Source organism: Podarcis muralis, chromosome 11 (genome assembly GCF_964188315.1).
Source record: "Podarcis muralis chromosome 11, rPodMur119.hap1.1, whole genome shotgun sequence".
Classification (NCBI taxonomy): domain Eukaryota; kingdom Metazoa; phylum Chordata; class Lepidosauria; order Squamata; family Lacertidae; genus Podarcis; species Podarcis muralis.
Window position 1 is genome coordinate 54,314,534 of NC_135665.1, and position 17,985 is coordinate 54,332,518.

Below are 17,985 nucleotides of genomic sequence, written 5' to 3' on the forward strand. Positions count from 1 at the left end.
TCCTTGGGCTGTTACCAAGGGCTTCATTACACAGGTTGGCAACCAGCCTGATGGACCGTTCGACATGCACTGTCGTTCTTGAAAGCCTTTCTAAAGCCACAGGAGCTAAAAAGTCAAAATGAAAGTTGACATTGGAAGGAAACCCAAGTGTCATGCGCTGACACACACGCAGAGAGACATCTGGATTTGCCATATGAAGGCTTGATGAAGTAAGACTCCTCCACCCACCCTAGCTGCAAGAGAGCAATGGGCTTGTTCCATCAGGATTTAGGGGAAGCTGGCCTGACTTGCAAATCTTTACAAATGGGTTCATCTAGGAAAATGCTGGTGGATCTGAGAATTTGAGAGAGGTGCAGAATATGGAATGCAAACAAGGAAGTAGAAAGAGTAACTAGATATGCTAGGAAACAGGGTCCAATTTAGGGGCAGCTGAACGGGAAACTGCCTGGGGGGCTAGGTGGGAGGGCCTTGGTCATGGCAGGGGATGGGGCACTGGTTAAAGGTGCCTAGTCAACTATTCATTCAGCATTTGAAATGTATAGTGCAAATAGTTCATCTTGGAAAGCTGCAAGCGCTGATGTGTGTAGGCAACCTTGCACTAATTAAAACAAACAAAACAAATGAAAAAAAGCAGTAACTAACAACACTGGTGCCCATTCAAAAGGCAGTCACTGTGATTGGATCCATGTGTGTAGAATTCTCATCTTATATGACAAGGGATGAACCACACATGCAAACTGTACAGTGCAATTGTGAAATGCAAAGTTGCACAATTGCAAGAAAAGGGTGTTCAGAAGTCGAACAAATAAAGGGAGCAGTGCTGAAGGGAGCTTGCCTGGGATGTAATTTGGCCTGGCACCATCCTTGCCAAGACGTCTTTGGAAGCTGGTCTGGATGAACTGGGTTAAGCTTGTGAGGTGTGAGCCAGAAGGGTCTCTTGCAGAAATCTCACTTCAGCCACATGTTCATTAAGGCAGCAACCCTTTCCACACTTACTGGGGATTAAGTCTCATTTGATCCAATAGGGTTTACTTTTGAGTAGACATGCTTAGATTTCCGTTGAATATGGCCCTAGGCAAGCTGCTGATTCTTAGACTCAAACTCCCCCCACCCTGCCATATGGGATAATAATACCAATTTCCCCCTTACAACAGAGTTATTACTGAGTTAATGTATGTGCATTAAGCACTAAAACACACACACAGAAGCAAACACTATATAAATACTGTTATTATCACAAAAGCCTGTAAGCCAAACTGGCTTGAAGTTGTTAAAATTTGCCTTTTGCCTTAAATACTCTTTGCTCTTCATTCCACAAACTCTCTCTGCATGGCTACAATATTACAAAGTGGTTAAAAGACACGGCCGTGGACAAGCAGATGAAATGAAATTAATACAGTAATGAGATATAAACTGCCATTAGATCCATTAGTCACATTGCTCAGCTATATAAAGGACGTAGCTCTATCCGAAGATAGAGAAACGATAATAAAGCTTTTGGCGGCGGCACAAACAACCTTCTGTGCAAACTACAAAAAAACACAAACCACGAATTACATAAAAGACCTAACATAAGAAGAGTGGATTGTAAGGGTCTGGGATACAGCCTGCATGTGCCCTGGCTCCCATCCCACAACACTCAAACAGCGGCTTTTATTCATAAAAGAGTGACAGTTCTTCAGTCAGGTAAGTACATGCTCAGCACCAAACACAGGGCTCAGAAATCACGTTTCAGGAGTTCAGGAGTGGGGCAAAAAGTTCAGAATTGGACAAGAGCAACAAAGACGTCCCAACAAGTTCTCGCACCCCACCTGCCAGGCAAGCCTTTAAAGATTAGGTGTAGTGTGCTCATGTGTGAGACTAACTATCTTTGCTGGAATGCTGAGATAGCAAACATGGGTTTTGTCAGTGTGGGTGGGTGGGTCTGTTCCAATCTGATAAGGTGGTGCCTGGCTCCCCCTGGCTGTTCAAAGCACTCCCCTCCCTCCATTGAGGTACAGTGGTACCTCTGGTTATGAACTTAATTCGTTCTGGAGGTCCGCACTTAACCTGAAACTGTTCTTAACCTGAGGTAGCACTTTAGCTAATGAGGCTTCCTGCTGCCGCCGCGCGACATCCCTTCTCATCCTGGGGCAGAGTTCTCAACCCGAGGTACTACTTCTGGGTTAGCAGAGTCTGTAACCTGAAGTGTTTGCAACTCGAGGTGTTTGTAACCCGAGATACCACTGTACTCTGCTCTGCATTTCTACACATTCACTAGTGTCCCACTGGAGGCATTTCCTTTTGAGACCATGCCCTAGCATCAAGGTCATACCACTGATTTCATGGACCCTGATCTGGACAAGGCTCTCATCATGCCTGGAACAGTTTTCCATGGGCCTGGACCAGCTTCAGTACTCTAATTCAATGCTATCATACACAGGGTGCAATAAAGTACTTATGGTTTGAGGTTGGAGCATTAATGGGGGGACCTGTGGCTCTCCAGAAGTTGTTGGGCTCCCACCAGAAAGGCCAATGGTCAAGGAAGATGGGAGTTGTAGTCCAGAACAAAATCCAGGGTCGGTAGCCTAGAATATGCAGCTTAGATGTTTCCATCACACACACACACACACACACACACACACACACACACACACACACACTGAAACAGCGCCATGGGTTGAGATCACTCTGACAAGATATGCACCTTTATTTTCTGGCAGAAGGAAAAAGAAGAAAGAAGCCAGTGCAAACTCATTATTCTGGTCAATTGCTACCACCCGCTTTGACAGCAGACAAAATGGCAGACAGGTTTATCATCCAATGGAGGCAGGCATGACTGAAGTCTGCCTTTCCCCTTCATTTTCTTCAGTTTCTCTTTCAGCAGATGGCTGAGGGAGAATATTGGCTTTTTCTTCTTCTTTTTGCTAAGGCTGATTTTTTTTGCATTGGCTTCTTTCTAGTTCATTAGAAATGGGTTTCAAGAACAGAAAAGAGGGATTCAATCACGGCCCATTTGGCAGGATGAATGGCTGCACCGTCCATGGTGCCATTGCATATGATGAATTTGAAGGGTGCCTCTCTCCAATCAATAGTATGTGCAGTCATGTAATAATGTAGGGACTGTGACTCTGAAATGAGTTACTGCAGTGCACAGTTTGTACTTGTCTACATTTGAGCATGGATCTCATGGCTCAAGTTAAATACTCCTGGTGCACATATCCGACATCTCACTATATCTCATTTATGAACCCATGAAGTTACCCTACACTGGGTAAAACCACAGGAACACTCAGCTCAGTACTGTTATGAGACCCCTAGTCCCCTCAAAGAGCTACAATTCCCAACACCCTTAACAAACTACTAGTCCCAGGATTTGCTGGAGGAAGCCATGGCTGTGTAAGAGTGGTTGAGATGTATGGTGTCGAGGTAACCAACTGTCAGGGATTGGCTAGACGAGGAGGAATGGTAGGAGGTTACAGCTGAAGAACTTCCCAAGGCAGCATCAGAGTGGGAAGGCGAATGGTGGTGGAATACAGAAGACATGTCAGAGGAAGAAGGGGGCAGATGAGTTGGCAGTTGAGCAAGCAATTATGAGAGTGAGGCAGCTGAGAAGGAGGAGGTTCAGATCCTCAGTTCTGGCAACTGCTATATCAGGCTAGTTCTGCCCATGGTGTTCTCTGTTGGGCTTTGCCTTTCTGAATGAATGAAGACTGGTGCAGCTGAACCAGTCCTGACACCTACATTTGAAACCAGCCCCTGCCAGCACAGCAAATGGTCATGGGAGTTGTAGTCAACCAACACTTGGAAGGCCTTATGTTTGCTATCCCTGGTTTAAAGTACAGTGGTACCTCGGGTTAAGTATTTAATTCGTTCCAGAGGTCTGCTCTTAACCTGAAACTGTTCTTAACCTGAAGCACCACTTTAGCTAATGGGGCCTCCTGCTGCCGCCGCACCACTGGAGACCGATTTCTGTTCTCATCCTGAATCAAAGTTCTTAACCCGAGGTACTATTAACCTGAAGCGTATGTAACTTGAGGTACCACTGTAACTACATCCTTTATTTACAACCCTTTCGGTGAGATAGCTGAAGTTTCCCATTTTGCTGCTATCGGCAAGAGATGGCCGTGAAAAGTTCAGGTGTCGCATTCAAATTCTGTGCGGGCCCTTCCGAAACGTACATTGGTACCTCAGGTTACAGACACTTCAGGTTACAGACTCCCCTAACCCAGAAATAGTACCTCAGATTAAGAACTTTGCTTCAGGATGAGAACAGAAATCATGCAGTGGTGGCACGGCGGCGGCAGGAGGCCGCATTAGCCAAAGTGGTACCTCAGGTTAAGAACAGTTTCAGGTTAAGAACGGACCTCCAGAACGAATTAAGTTCTTAACCTGAGGTACCACTGTAGAGCTAACCAGGCATGAGGATACTGCAAAGAAAAGCAACCACTTGGCTGGTGTCTCATGTCAGTGGTAATGTGTACAGAGTGTCATGTTTTCATCTCGTTGCCTATGAATGCCTCTTGCTTCGACAGCCAGAGGAGTGCAGATACTAGTCATACCAACGGCAACAATGGGAAAAAGAATTCAATCTTGAGAGTAGTCACTCTCTCTTTCAGCTTCAGTTCCCGGTCTGCTAAATGGGAGGGGCTGGGTGGCCTTCCTTGGGTAGTTGTGAAGGCAAAACAAGGTAAAGATCACGATCAATCAGGGATGAATAAGGATACTTCAGTTGCACGGTTCCTATCCCAGCAGGCAGAAGCTTTGCTAGAGGCAGGATAATAGGAGAACCCTCGGTGCTTTGAGAAAACTCTCTCCCCATCAGCTTTTGCTGCCGTGCCCCCATTGTTTGAGCCAGCAGGAGAACGGGTAAGGTGTCAGACTAAACTCCTGTGCAAGCAAGGTAAGGAAAAAGGCAGAAGGGGAGCAAGGCAAAAGGAAAGGTGGCAAATGCAGGTCAAGACAGAAAGAAAACATGGCATTTATAGGGGTCAGCAGCAGTGGTTGCTAAGTTGACACTGCTTCCCTAACTTTCCATCAGCACCATTGCTTTGGTGTACCAGGAGGGTAGGGGGCGAGTCAGCAATGAGGTTGTTGTGGTGTGAACACACCAACGGGACCTCTAGGTCCAAGCGTAAAAGGGGGGAAATAAGCTTTTAGATGGGAGGCAGGTGGCGCTTGGGACATGGGTGGCGCTGTGCGTTAAACCACAGAGCCTAGGGCTTGCCGATCAGAAGGTCGGCGGTTCGAATCCCCGCGACGGGGTGAGCTCCCGTTGCTCAGTCCCTGCTCCTGCCAACCTAGCAGTTCGAAAGCACGTCAAAGTGCAAGTAGATAAATAGGTACTGCTCCAGCAGGAAGGTAAACGGCATTTCCGTGCGCTGCTCTGGTTCACCAGAAATGGCTTAGTCATGCTGGCCACATGACCTGGAAGCTGTATGCCAGCTCCCTCGGCCAGTAAAGCGAGATGAGCGCCGCAACCCCAGAGTCGGCCATGACTGGACCTAATGGTCAGGGGTCCCTTTACCTTTACCTAAGCTTTTAGATGTGCTTTCATGAAACAATGAATTGGATTATTCCATTACTTCCACCTGTCAACCCAATTTATCTGGCTCTAGGGGTCATTTCGCTTTAAAAATGCATTGTTACTGGTGGGATAACACTTGTAGCATCCATTTTGTGTCTTACTGTATGTGTTTCAGTTTACTGAAACCGAGGAGGAAAAGAGAAAACACTTTACTTACTTCTTCCTGTTCCAAATGTCCGGTCAACCGAGAGCGTTGGGAATGGCACAGGTCGGAGCGTGAACTGAGGGTGTGGGTATCCACATGTGGGGGATGGCAGGATTCCTGGGTACTGAGCACTTTCTAGCGTTGGCACTGGGATGGCACTCACCACAGCTGGAAATAAAAAAAAGGGACAGAATAGTCTTAGTGCTGTGGATTCCCGTAGAAGACTCACGAGGGGATGCTTCTGAGAGGTGGGAGACATGATGTTTGGCAGAGACTCCATTGTAATATTGGAGCCTCATTGCTGGCTAGGAGAAAATAAAAGCAAAACTGCTCAATCATGTCAAAATCAGCTGCTCAAAGGAAAGAAGGCACATGATGAATTAAATTACAAATCAAGTTGATGCTATTCATAATAAAAACTGATCAATTAGCACTTATTTAAAGTTCAGCACAGCCTCCAAATTAAGAGCGAGGCATGATTTAATGGCAGTGAGTAATTGGAAGATGCCCACTGCTGTCAAATCCATGCAAGCTGCAGGAAGGTAGAATTAAAATGTGAAATTAATTTTGTTTTAAAGAAGAAAAAGAATTTATCATAGTTCATTTCTTTTTTTCCTGATTTGCCTATAGTGGTCTGAAAAATTAGAGAATAACATATTTAATGCACACCATAGAGAGCAGATGGGAAAGAAGGGCTTGGGAGAGTGGAATCCATCTTGATAATTTTGTTCCGTGAATAAGCATGAGTAAAAGGAGTTTATTTTGAATACATCACTCAAGGATCTCAAGGTCAGAATCATAAACCTACTGCAATCATTACTATAGCTAAATTTTACAGTCACAATGATCAGGGCCAATTCAAACTGGTAATTTGTTTCTCTAAATGCTTTTTTTTTTTAGGTGACTGTAATAATAAAAACAAAAATATCATTAAAGTATGCAATAATACATCTCCGATGGCAAGCAGAATACGCTCAGAAGACTGCAGAGATTGTGAGGGTTATCAACGTGTTTCTTTGTATTTCTACACAGTTATCACATTTCTCAAATGAGTCCTTTCCTAGGCACCTCCAAACTTTTATTAAAAATCAATTTACAAAAGATACAAAAGCATCTAAGTAAAATATAACAGCAACATAGTAAGGGCAAAAGAAACACCGTAATAAGAAGGCATTGGCCAATAGTAAAACTGCTGGGTAAGAAGAGCTGGAGCTGGCATGGTTGACATTCTGGCCCCAGGTTCATAGCTACCCGACATTGATAGGATGTTAGCTTGCTACTGCAATTCACGGGCAAGAATTTTTATCCGGCATTCAATTTATATCATGACCTGATCTTATTTTGTTCTGATTAGATTGCTGTTATAATAAAGTAAGTATTGTGAATGCGAAGCATATTATTTATAATCTCCATGGATTTAATTGTGCGATCACTTCATTGCTTTCCCCACAACCCCATATATATGCTTGAGATGCTCCTTTGCAACAGTGAATGTGCACTTTTCGTACTGGGAGTAGAAAACCGCAGGCCAGCTACCAACCACTAGCCTGTGAATAAATTACTGGCTGTTCGGCTTTCTCTGTCCTCCTTGCCACCTGTGCTTTCAAAGGAAAACGAAGACTTGAAGTTTCTCCCTGCTGCTGGATTCAAACACAAATTACCCATAGCTATCCGATAGGTAACCTCTTTTTCAAAGGCAGTGGCACAAAAGCGAAGCAGATAAAGAATTTTCACATTTGTGGCCTTTGAAATGGTGGAACATAAATGCTGTTGAGGATTAAACAAGAAGATTAAACACTATTTGTGAGTTGAGGATGGGTGGGCAGGGGGTGGGGTGGGGTGGGGAGAGAGAGAGAGAGAGAATGAGAACAAGACCGTCATTAGAAAAAAAGTGGCAGCTGTCTCTCTCCTGCCCCCTCCTTCTTCCCAGCCTTCCACCTGACAAATGGATAAATAAGTTTGCATCCATGTCATGCCAGAATCCTCCATCGCAACAAGCTCAGTGGTGGCCCAACTGATTTATGCTGGCACAAGTGAGTGAAGATTCAATTTCATTTTGTGCAATTATAAAAGGCACGGCTTTTACAAAGCAATTATAGCACAGATAAACAGATTACACCTACAGATTGTTGTTTTCTGAAAGAACATTTTACAACAATGGCTTATTATACATGATATAGAAGTTGTGTGAGAGAGAGGGGTGGTGGTGTTGCTAGCATTTTCCAAATTCAAATCAGGAAGAAGCGGCAAAAGCTGTTCTAACAAAAAGACAATGCTATCTTCTACTACTTGACTCAGATTAACACCAGCCCATTTTTTCAGATGCAGCTGGCACACTGATACGGCATAATTCTGAACTGTACTACTTTGGACTGTAGGTCATGGTAGAGAGTCATGTTTTTTGAATGCACCAGCTTGAATACAATGCAAACAATAACAATAAATCACTGCATGTGTTCAAATAACACACCAAGGTGGGAACATCTTTGATGCACTAGCTTTTTATGAAAATGGGGAACCGGTTTGTCCTACCTTTATCCAGTCTGCAGTGTTATCTGCCAATTTGTTAAAGCCTAAAATATTAGGTCCACAACTTTTGGGGGAGTGGGCGGGGCCCTTTTAGAGCCAACCTTGTAGACAGATGTTCAGGTGGCATTTGTGGCTTGAAGCATCCTCAACCAACTTTGACTGTTCTGCCAACTTCGCTCTATCCTAGACAAGTTAGGTCTGGCCACAGCTATCAATACCTTGATACTACCAAGATTAGATTACTACATTGCACTTTCTTTAGGGTTGCCTTAGAGGATTATATGGGATGCAGGTGGTGCTATGGGTTAAACCACAGAGCCTAGGACTTGCAGATCAGAAGGTCAGCGGTTCAAATCCCCGTGACAGGGTGGGCTCCCATTGTTCGGTCCCTGCTCCTGCCAACCTAACAGTTTGAAAGCACATCAAAGTGCAGGTAGATAAATAGGTACCGCTTCGGCGGGAAGGTAAACGGCGTTTCCATGCGCTGCTCTGGTTCGCCAGAAGCGGCTTAGTCATGCTGGCCACATGACCCGGAAGCTGTACGCCGACTCCCTTGGCCAATAAAGCGAGATGAGAGCCGCAACCCCATGACTGGACCTAATGGCCAGGGGTCCCTTTACCGTTACCTTAGAGGATTATCCAAAGAATTTTGGCTTGATAGAGCAGGCCCCTTATTTTCATCTTACAGCAACCAGAATTTAATACTTTTAAAAAATGTAATGTGCAGGGCATTGCCTTTTTTCATTGAAAAACGTGATCCTTGACCTGTTCTCTGAAGGAGTCCAGTCCAGAATTATATAAACTCATTCTGTGCAGTTTGTTGAACAGCGAATGCTTGCAGCTCAGAAACCAATTACATCCTTATTAGCTTCTAGTAATTACACCCTGATTAAAATGATCTGGTGCTGCCATGTATTCCAAATTATTGTTGTTGCAGGTTACTCCCCGTCTTTCTCCCTTACCCGGCAATTTGTTTACATTATGTAATGGTTCTAGGGGTTGCTTGTGCGTAAATCGGCGCCACCCTTGGTTGGTTGCCTTAGTGAAGCCTTTCTGTCTGGACAGCCACGCGCCCGTGGCTGTCTCAGTCGCTGGCAGAATCCGTTAGTGGGCGTTTCTTGAACTTCTTCCAGCATAAAAGCTCTTTGACGCCTAGTCTCCGCCTACTTTCCCTCCGCAGGGAGGGTGTGGGCATCGGAGGACCCATGCTCTCCCCGCTGGTCCCCAGCGAGGAGTCTTGGAGCCACCTTGCCGATTCCCCCATCTGCCCCCCTTCTCCACTGGTGCTACGCTGATTTCCTTCCCCAGAAGATGTGCTGCTTCTCTCCCTCCCGGGACGCTCTCCGGCATCCTTCTGGAGCCCTCCCTCTCCCTCTGGCTCCGATGGCAGTTCCCTGACACATTAGGCTTGCATAACTTTTGACCTTCCAGGACAGGGACCATTCCCCTTTAGCTACATACAGGTGAACTCTCCAGGCACTTGATCAGCCTCCCATTTTTGCTTGTAGCCTGGTAATGCCAAAAAGTAAAAATAAAATGAAAATCCCCAGGCGTGGGGTTACTGAGCACCTGGAATGCCACTATAAATGCTTGGTGATTTCACATTGACATGGGCGGGTCAGGAAATGCCAGCTGGATCATGTTGCATCTATGCTGTGGCAGCTGCATTGGCACCATGCCTATCTGTTTCTTGGCCCATTTTAAGGTGTTGATATTGACCTTTGAATCTAAAATCAGATGTAGCCAATGTGTGCCTTGCAGATGTTGCTGGACCACAGCTCCCATCTGTCTCAGTCAGCATAGCCAATGGTTAGGAATGACCGCTCCCCGCTTAAAACAGGGGGCGCCCTTTGCGTGGACGCGTGCAGCCCTGGATATGGAGTGGCCCCATCAGCATAGGCTTTGCCTTCCCTCAGGTGGGATACCTGGAGGTCACCGCCTACCTCAGTGAGTTATCCAATCCCACCTGGGGGAAGCGTTGCCAGGGAAACCAGGCCAGGTAGGGGGAGGGATTACCTGTCCACACAATAGAGGGAGGATCTTACCTGGTAATCCTCACTTGGCTCCAGAGCTTCTCCCACCCTACCCACCCTCAGTTAATGTCTTCTTTTGCAGGTTAACTTTTCTTCATAGGTTTTGCAGGTTAACCTTTCTCCACAGGTATGCGGGCGCTGCTACGATAAGGTCGCTGTTAAAGGGCCGGAAAGGAATTTCCCTGCATTGGCAGGTTTCGCCTTTCCAGTAGCAAAACGTCACAACTTTGGCGGTATCAGGCCTTGGGCGGAATCCTTTAGTCCATCTTCCTCTTTGCGGCGGCGATACCAGGGTTCCCCGTTAAAGGGGGTTTCTGAAGGGAGGCTTTGACCGTACGCCGAAAGGTCGTCATTGCTCTCCCCTGCAGCGGCGGCGTAACGGGGGTGGCTGTCTCTGCTTGAACATATGTTCTCCAGAGCCAGCCCATCCCCCCCCACACACTGGATAACCCTGAAGCTCCCTAGGTCCCCGGCTGGGGACTGGGGAGGGAGAACGCCCAATGCCTGAGCCAAGGTCTACCCACATTTGAAATTTAATAAAGTTGTGGCCAATTTAATCCCATAGCACGTTGTCTAGAGTCGTTATTCCACATGACGGGGGGGGGGGACCACTCGGGATCTGGGGACTCCGCCTGTCCACGCAATGATGGGAGTTGCTGTCGAACAGCACCTGCAGGGCACTGCATTAACTGCCCCTACCTCAAACTAGTTCGTGAAGAAAATCCCCAAACTCAGTTCCATGGGTCATATCTATGCGGAAGCCTATCTTAAAGGTTTAAGTGTCTATATGCTTATCACATTTAGAAATTTTAAATTTATTGTTGTACATTGTTTTAACTGTTTTCTTTCTGGGACTGTACCCCCAAGTGTGTTATATAAGCTGGTCTCCAACCGTAATAAATTATCTATCATCTATCTATCTATCTATCTATCTATCTATCTATCTATCTATCTATCTATCATCTATCTATCTATCTATCTATCTATCTATCATCTATCTATCATCTATCTATCTATCTATCATCTATCTATCTATCTATCTATCTATCATCTATCTATCTATCTATCATCTATCTATCTATCTATCATCTATCTATCTATCTATCATCTATATATCTCTTCTTGGGAGAAAAGCAATGACAAACCTAGACAGGATCATAAAAAGCAAGTCTTGATCGTCAAGTTCTAGGCTCTGTGGTTTAACTCACAGCGACACCTGCATCCCTTTCAGAATTAGGGTGGGCTTTATCCTTTAGGTGAAGGAACCTGTAGCTTTGCTACATCATCCCTGACATTGGTCATGCTGGCCAGGACTGATGGGAGGCAAAGTCCAATAACATCTGGAGGGCCACAAGCTCCCCACCCCGGCTGCAGACACACAACTTACAAGGATTGCTGGGCTGTGAGTCCATTGGAATCATGAGCTTGGTGCGTGTTGCTCTGCGGGCGGCCAGTGACCGTTCCAATGTGGACATGCTGCTCCCCACTTCTTCTGTGTCCGGAGCTGGGAGATTGAAATATAAACGTTAAATGAACAAGGGTTCCATACATCAAGCTGAGTAGGTACCCTCATCCTACCCCAAGAGGGCTCCGTGCAAGACAGAAGTTTCCCCATATCTTCCCAGATGGAAAATGCTGGTCACTTGGTAAGCATCGCCTCCTCCTTAGGACCACAGAATATTTGAAAGACCACTTTGAAACAGGAAGAATTGCTTCCCCCTTTTTTGCAATTGACTTTTAATGCTAGTTCATTTCTATGAAATTTCATCGCAGCTTCGCAGTCGTGCCTCTTTGTAGCTGCAGTGAAACGCACACTGCCAAAAAACAGAGAACGAGACCCTGACTGTCATCCTAAAATGTTGTTTGTTGCCGACCTCCCTTCAAGTTCACGGCAAAACTCCATTGCAGGGATGGCCAAACTCCCACACGCTAATTATTTGCTCAAATCAGCATTCTGCCTTCTGTGTGATTGGCCGTGGTGTTTAAAAGGCGGCGTATAATCACCCATTTACTCAGGGCCATTTGCTATAGAAATGAGAGTCTATGCAGTATATTTGGGAACAAAAATAAGTCTCGCTCTCTATTTAATGGCACCAGATTTAAATGTTTTAGCTGAGTTACGAGCATAAAAAGTGGTTTAATATTACCCCAAATTAAGCTCTTGAAGATTTGGCAGGCTAATGATGAATGCAATGAGATAATGTTTTAGTTCTAAATGTGGTTAGGTAAAGGAAGCTGGGCAGATATCTTTTTTCCCATATGCATCATTTGCTATATTAAATACTGACATAAATAACCCAACTAGATCCTAAAGTATCAATTAGTAGTTTTGCCAGTGGAAGGTCTGCTAAATGAAATCAGTTGAAGCTCGTTAGCGCTTCATTAAGCTTCGAATGACCTTTGAACTATGTAAATATCATTTTTCTCCATGTTGACTTCAGATCTGCTTTTTGCTCATGCTTTGCGGAAATAATGATATATTTGGAATGTCCGAGGCCAGATTTAAATGCGATACTGATTGGGCTAAAATTGCTTTATCATTACGAATTCCATGCAGTGGGCTTCATGTTTAAACTGGGACCTTAATCATGTCAGGGAACTGTGGCCCCAGCAGGTGCTATCCTGGCATCCAAATGGGCTGGGGGCCCAATTTAAATGTGGAGCTGGCTAAGCAGAACACTGATGCATGGATAAGCAATTTTTGCCCCCAACCGGCATCACCGTTTAAATCGGGCCATGGATATAATTAGCAAAGTTTCCATCTAAGGACCAAAAGGACCACACAGCCTCAAGCAGGAAATTCCTCTGGCTGCATTTTGCAAAAACTATATTGGCATAACCAGTCATGGACTTTGCCCACACTTTCTGCTCCATATTAATGAAGGAGGCAGTGTGGTATAATGGTTGGAGTGATGAGTGGTGAGACCAGGGTTTGAATCCCCACTCAGCCCCACTAAAGCTCATTGGGCAATGCTGTGCCAATCAACCATGAGCAACTTGCAAATAATGCAATACATGTACATAAACATAGGTCTGTGCTGGTGACCGTACCAGGTGCCTGGACCAGGGATTAGGTGGATCAGTTGGACTAGGGCGACGATGTTGGTGTAATGTGGACAATGGGTTAAATCACCCAGTGTTGGGCTTATGTCTTGAGGAGCACATCCCCCATGACTGGATGTTCTGAGATAAGGGTGCTAGGTGTGCAGGGTTGCCGTAGCAACACCAGTGAGGTCAAGTGTATGACTTGCTGAGCTGCTCGCCCTCCCATTGGCTCAGGAAATATGGCTATGTGTAGAGACAGGTATAAGAGTCTCTAGGGCACTGCTTTCACTATGTCTTGTCAAGTCCTGTTGCCATACTGTTTGCTGTTGGGGTCTGACTCTGAATTTGTGAGTGTCAGGGGAAAAGGCTGTGGGTTTTACACAGCAGTGTTAGCTAGAATGGTGATAGTGCTAGTGGATCTCTCTGCACATATGTGTCTTTACTCCAAGGACCCAAAGAACTACATATAGTAGATACTGTAGCAGTGTTCAGCTTTGTCTTGTATCTGCAGACAATAAAAAACTTTGCTGCTTTGATCTGCGTAGGAGAGCTTTCCCCTTAATCTGGAAGAAGCTGTCTAGGAGCAGGAAATCTCTGAAGACTCTGCTGGGGCTGCACTTACTCTGTTGATACATTACACTGGTTGAGGTGTGGTGAACTACCAACTGACTTCCTCAAGTCACCAACAGACAAGGCTTCAAAAACCCACTCAGCCATGAAGCTCACTGGGTCACCAAGAGCCAGTCCTTGTGCTTCAGCCTAAGTCCTCATGGAGTGGTTGTCAGAATAAAATACAGTGGCACCTGTGGTTAAGAACTTAATTCGTTCCGGAGGTCCGTTCTTAACCTGAAACTGTTCTTAACCTGAGACACCACTTTAGCTAATGGGGCCTCCTGCTGCTGCAGCACTGCTGCTGCTTGATTTCTGTTCTCATCCTGAAGCAAAGTTCTTAACCCGAGGTACTATTTCTGGGTTAGCGGAGTCTGTAACTGTAACCTGAAGCATCTGTAACCCGAGGTACCACTGTACCTTGAACTCCTTGGGGCAGTGGCGTAGCGTGGGGGGGTGCAGGGGGGGGCCGGCCGCACCGGGTGCAACATCTGGGGGGGCGCGAAGAAGAGACTCGAGTGCTAAAATCCATGGGTTAGGGGAGCAAATTACTTGCCTTGCCCCGGGTGCTGACAACCCACGCTACGCCACTGCCTTGGGGGAAAGGGCAGCACATTAATGCAATATATTTATAAACAACTGTAACATGCACAGTCATAACTTGGGTTACAGCTGCTTCAGGTTGCGTTTCTTTGGGTTGAGGACTGCTGAAACCCGGAAATACTGGAACGGGTTACTTCCGGGTTTCGGCACTCGCGCATGCGCAGAAGTGCTAAATTGTGCTTTGTGCATGTGCAGAAGCACTGAATCTCAACCCACGCGTGCGCAGACACGGGTTGCGAATGTGCATCCCACACGGATCATGTTTGCAACTTGAGTGTCCACTGTATAGCCTTTCTTCCAAGGAGTCTCAGAATGCACAAAAGCAGTAATACAAAACAAATCAAGAAAGAAAACCCAACAGCAAAAAACCTTAAACTTCTCTTAAGCTCAGCACCTTTTTGGAGGGGGAGGGGAAATGGGCCAAAGGGCCAGAATTCACTGCAGGATTTTATTTATTTTTTACATTCCACCTTTCCTCCAAGACACCCTTACTTATCATGTGAATAACTGCAGGATCAGGTTATCACTTTCCATGCATTAAACCAAACCAAACAGAAATTCACAACAGAGAAAAGCTTTGATATTTGCCTCAAATTCAATATTTGTCAGTGATGGCCATTCACACATTCATCTGTGAGTCATAGAGGGTTTAGTAATGGAGTGTCAACAATCTCTATGCATGTGCTGACTGGCCCTTCATACAGGTAGCATTATTACCAGACTGTGAGGCACTCTTGCTGCCCATCTGAGTTTCAGATTGGCTGTGGCTTCCTGGGGTGATGTCCTGGCAGCTCTGCATCGGGGAATCTCTTCCTGCTGGATCGGAACCCGCTGGCTTTTCGATATTCTTCATCTCCATCTCTTCATGGTGTATCCAGAGATCTGGGGGCCGCAGGTCTTTCTGGCTGCCCTTCCTCTTGCCAGCACTGTGAGTGGCACGTTTTCTGTTGGAGAAAGAGAAAAGGAGTGGAAAGTCAAAAGACCTGAAGTACTTCAATGCTCTGTAACTTTCCATCCAGTAGATAATACTATTTGCATCATCAGGGCTTCAGTCTTCAGGCTCCCAAAATTCTCATCACTAGTTGTGATGAGACCATATAACCATATAACACCGGTCTTGAAAGATCTACACTGGCTCCCAGTACGTTTCCTAGCACAATTCAAAGTGTTGGTGCTGACCTTTAAAGCCCTAAACGTCCTCGGTCCAGTATACCTGAAGGAGCGTCTCCACCCCCATCGTTCTGCCCGGACACTGAGGTCCAGCGCCGAGAGCCTTCTGGTGGTTCCCTCGCTGCGAGAAGCCAAGCTACAGGGAACCAGGCAGAGGGCCTTCTGGGTAGTGGCACCCGCCCTGTGGAACGCCCTCCCACCAGATGTCAAAGAGAAAAACAACTACCAGATTTTTAGAAGACATCTGAAGGCAGCCTTGTTTAGGGAAGCTTTTAATGTTTAATAGGTTATTATATTTTAATATTCTGTTGAAAGCCGCCCAGAGTGGCTGGAGAAACCCAGCCAGATGGGCGGGGTATAAATAAATTATTATTATTATTATTATTATTATTATTATTATTATTATTATTATTATTGAAATGGGAGGAATCTTTTGTTGAAAATTCTGGGGTGGGGGTTGCAAAGGTGAAATTCACTAAAAAAAATTCTTAGCATATTCAAATCTGTCCAGCTTGGGTGAGTTTCCACTTTTAAAATCTATGACTCCACCTAGTTCTTAGTCGTTCCTAGCCGTGATTGGTCAAGCTACGGGGTGGGGCCAATTCGTATTTCCTTTGTTTCAACTCAGCTCCCATGTAGCAATGGTGGCCTTTAAGCTTTTCAGCCCAGGCATTTACTGTTGTACGCATGCACATTTGTGTGGGCCCTTCCAGCTGCCATTGCCATATCTGGGATTCGTCTGTGGGAAATAACGTCTGAGCCGAATTTTAGGAATAGGTAAAAATCTCTGGGGAAACCCGGGCGTACAGCAACCCATATCAGAAGGGTTGATTTTTTGGCAAATTTTGTGTCCAGATTTCACTTTTTGAAATATGGCAACCCTAATTTATTTGACCTGCTCTAGAGCCAGGGACCACCCCTAAACCAGCTAAGGAGACAGCTTGCCATAGTTTTTAGCACCTCTGCAGGCTGTTGTCAAACTAGCATCCATTATGGGCTGCCCATAGTCAACTGGTGACTTACTGCAACAACTTAATGGTGAGCTGGACCTTTCTTAAAAAGAAAGTAAACAGTGGAATGTGCAAAATAACTGTTCATGCAACAAATCAGGCTTCGTATTATAGAAATGGCATGGAGAAGATGCCATTGGGGCAATGCTCCAATATAGTATACAACCATCACTGTTACAGTGATAGATGTCTTGATCTGTTGATCATCCTGTCTTCTGTGAAAGCTTCCTGTGATTTATCTCTCCTGCCTTTTAAGCTCTTATGCCTCTTGAGACCAGGATGGCATCTTTAAATCCCAGGGGCATGGGGTCAGATGCCTGGTTTCTGCTTAGTCTAAAAGTGTAATGGGAGCCCCAGCCGACAAAGGATTTCAGTCCCTGTAATAAAGAGTTAAGGCAAGCCATTAAGTAGACAGGAAAGTGAACCTATGTGGGTTTACTAAACTGACTTTATACATCCATAGTTATGTCTTCTACCAAAAAAGCATCTCCTGAGTCATTTGGGAGAGTCAAGAGGTCCATAAATTGGGAGATTTACTCAGCTTGACCAGATTTTGCATCCCAGTATGAAAGTAGCTCATGTATGTTTATATATATGGTCAATAGAAACTACTCAATTCACTTTTTAAACATGATTGGCAATGCAGAGGTAAATACATTTAAGAACTGGAAGGAGTTCCTTCAGATGCCCATAAGAACTTATATAAGACATTTATTTTTGAGGACTTTAAAAAAAAAAAGTTTGAATATAACCTGCTGCTATTGCTATTTATAGAGTTGGATCCAGAGAGAAGTGCTCACGTGAGATGGTTTTAGAAGGGAATTAGACAAACAGAGAGTAAGGCTATCATTGACTTCTAGTCATGATGGCTACATGGATCAGACTCTATATATATACTGGGAAGCAATAGCAATGGATGGCTGCTGCATCTGGTTGGCCAGTTTGTGAAACAGGACCCTGGAGAAGATAGGTCTCCAGTCTGACCCAGCAGGGTTCTTCTTGTGTACTCCCAGATCATATGCTTTCTTCTGTTACATAAAGTGACACCAGTTTTAGCTCCAGCTGAGGCTACCTGCCAACCCCTTCCAGCTAGACATCAGGCCCCACGCTGACAGCATATGTTGGGAAGATGCATGGAAGGAGTCCAATGAGAGGAAATGTCAATAGTGGCTTGAAGGGATGCAGGCCTGCAGCTTGACAGAGTAAGTCATTTGTTAACCAGATGATACGCAACCGTTAAAACAGCTCCCTCCAGAAACAGAGGGAATAGTGTGA

The 17,985-nt window shown here is 45.3% G+C and overlaps 1 protein-coding gene across 3 annotated transcripts in view; it reads right to left on the reverse strand.

The window, feature by feature from the left end:
- The window catches only part of DCC (DCC netrin 1 receptor), a 928,036-nt gene that overhangs the window by 24,676 nt on the left and 885,375 nt on the right, over positions 1–17,985 (reverse strand). For all 3 annotated transcript variants that reach the window (XM_077936487.1, XM_077936485.1, XM_028749092.2), the window contains exons 24-26: positions 15,248–15,474; positions 11,661–11,777; positions 5,724–5,879 (exon numbers count right to left, since the gene is read on the reverse strand). In XM_077936487.1, the coding sequence (XP_077792613.1) occupies positions 5,724–5,879; positions 11,661–11,777; positions 15,248–15,474 (500 nt within the window). The remainder of the gene's footprint in view (positions 1–5,723; positions 5,880–11,660; positions 11,778–15,247; positions 15,475–17,985) is intronic.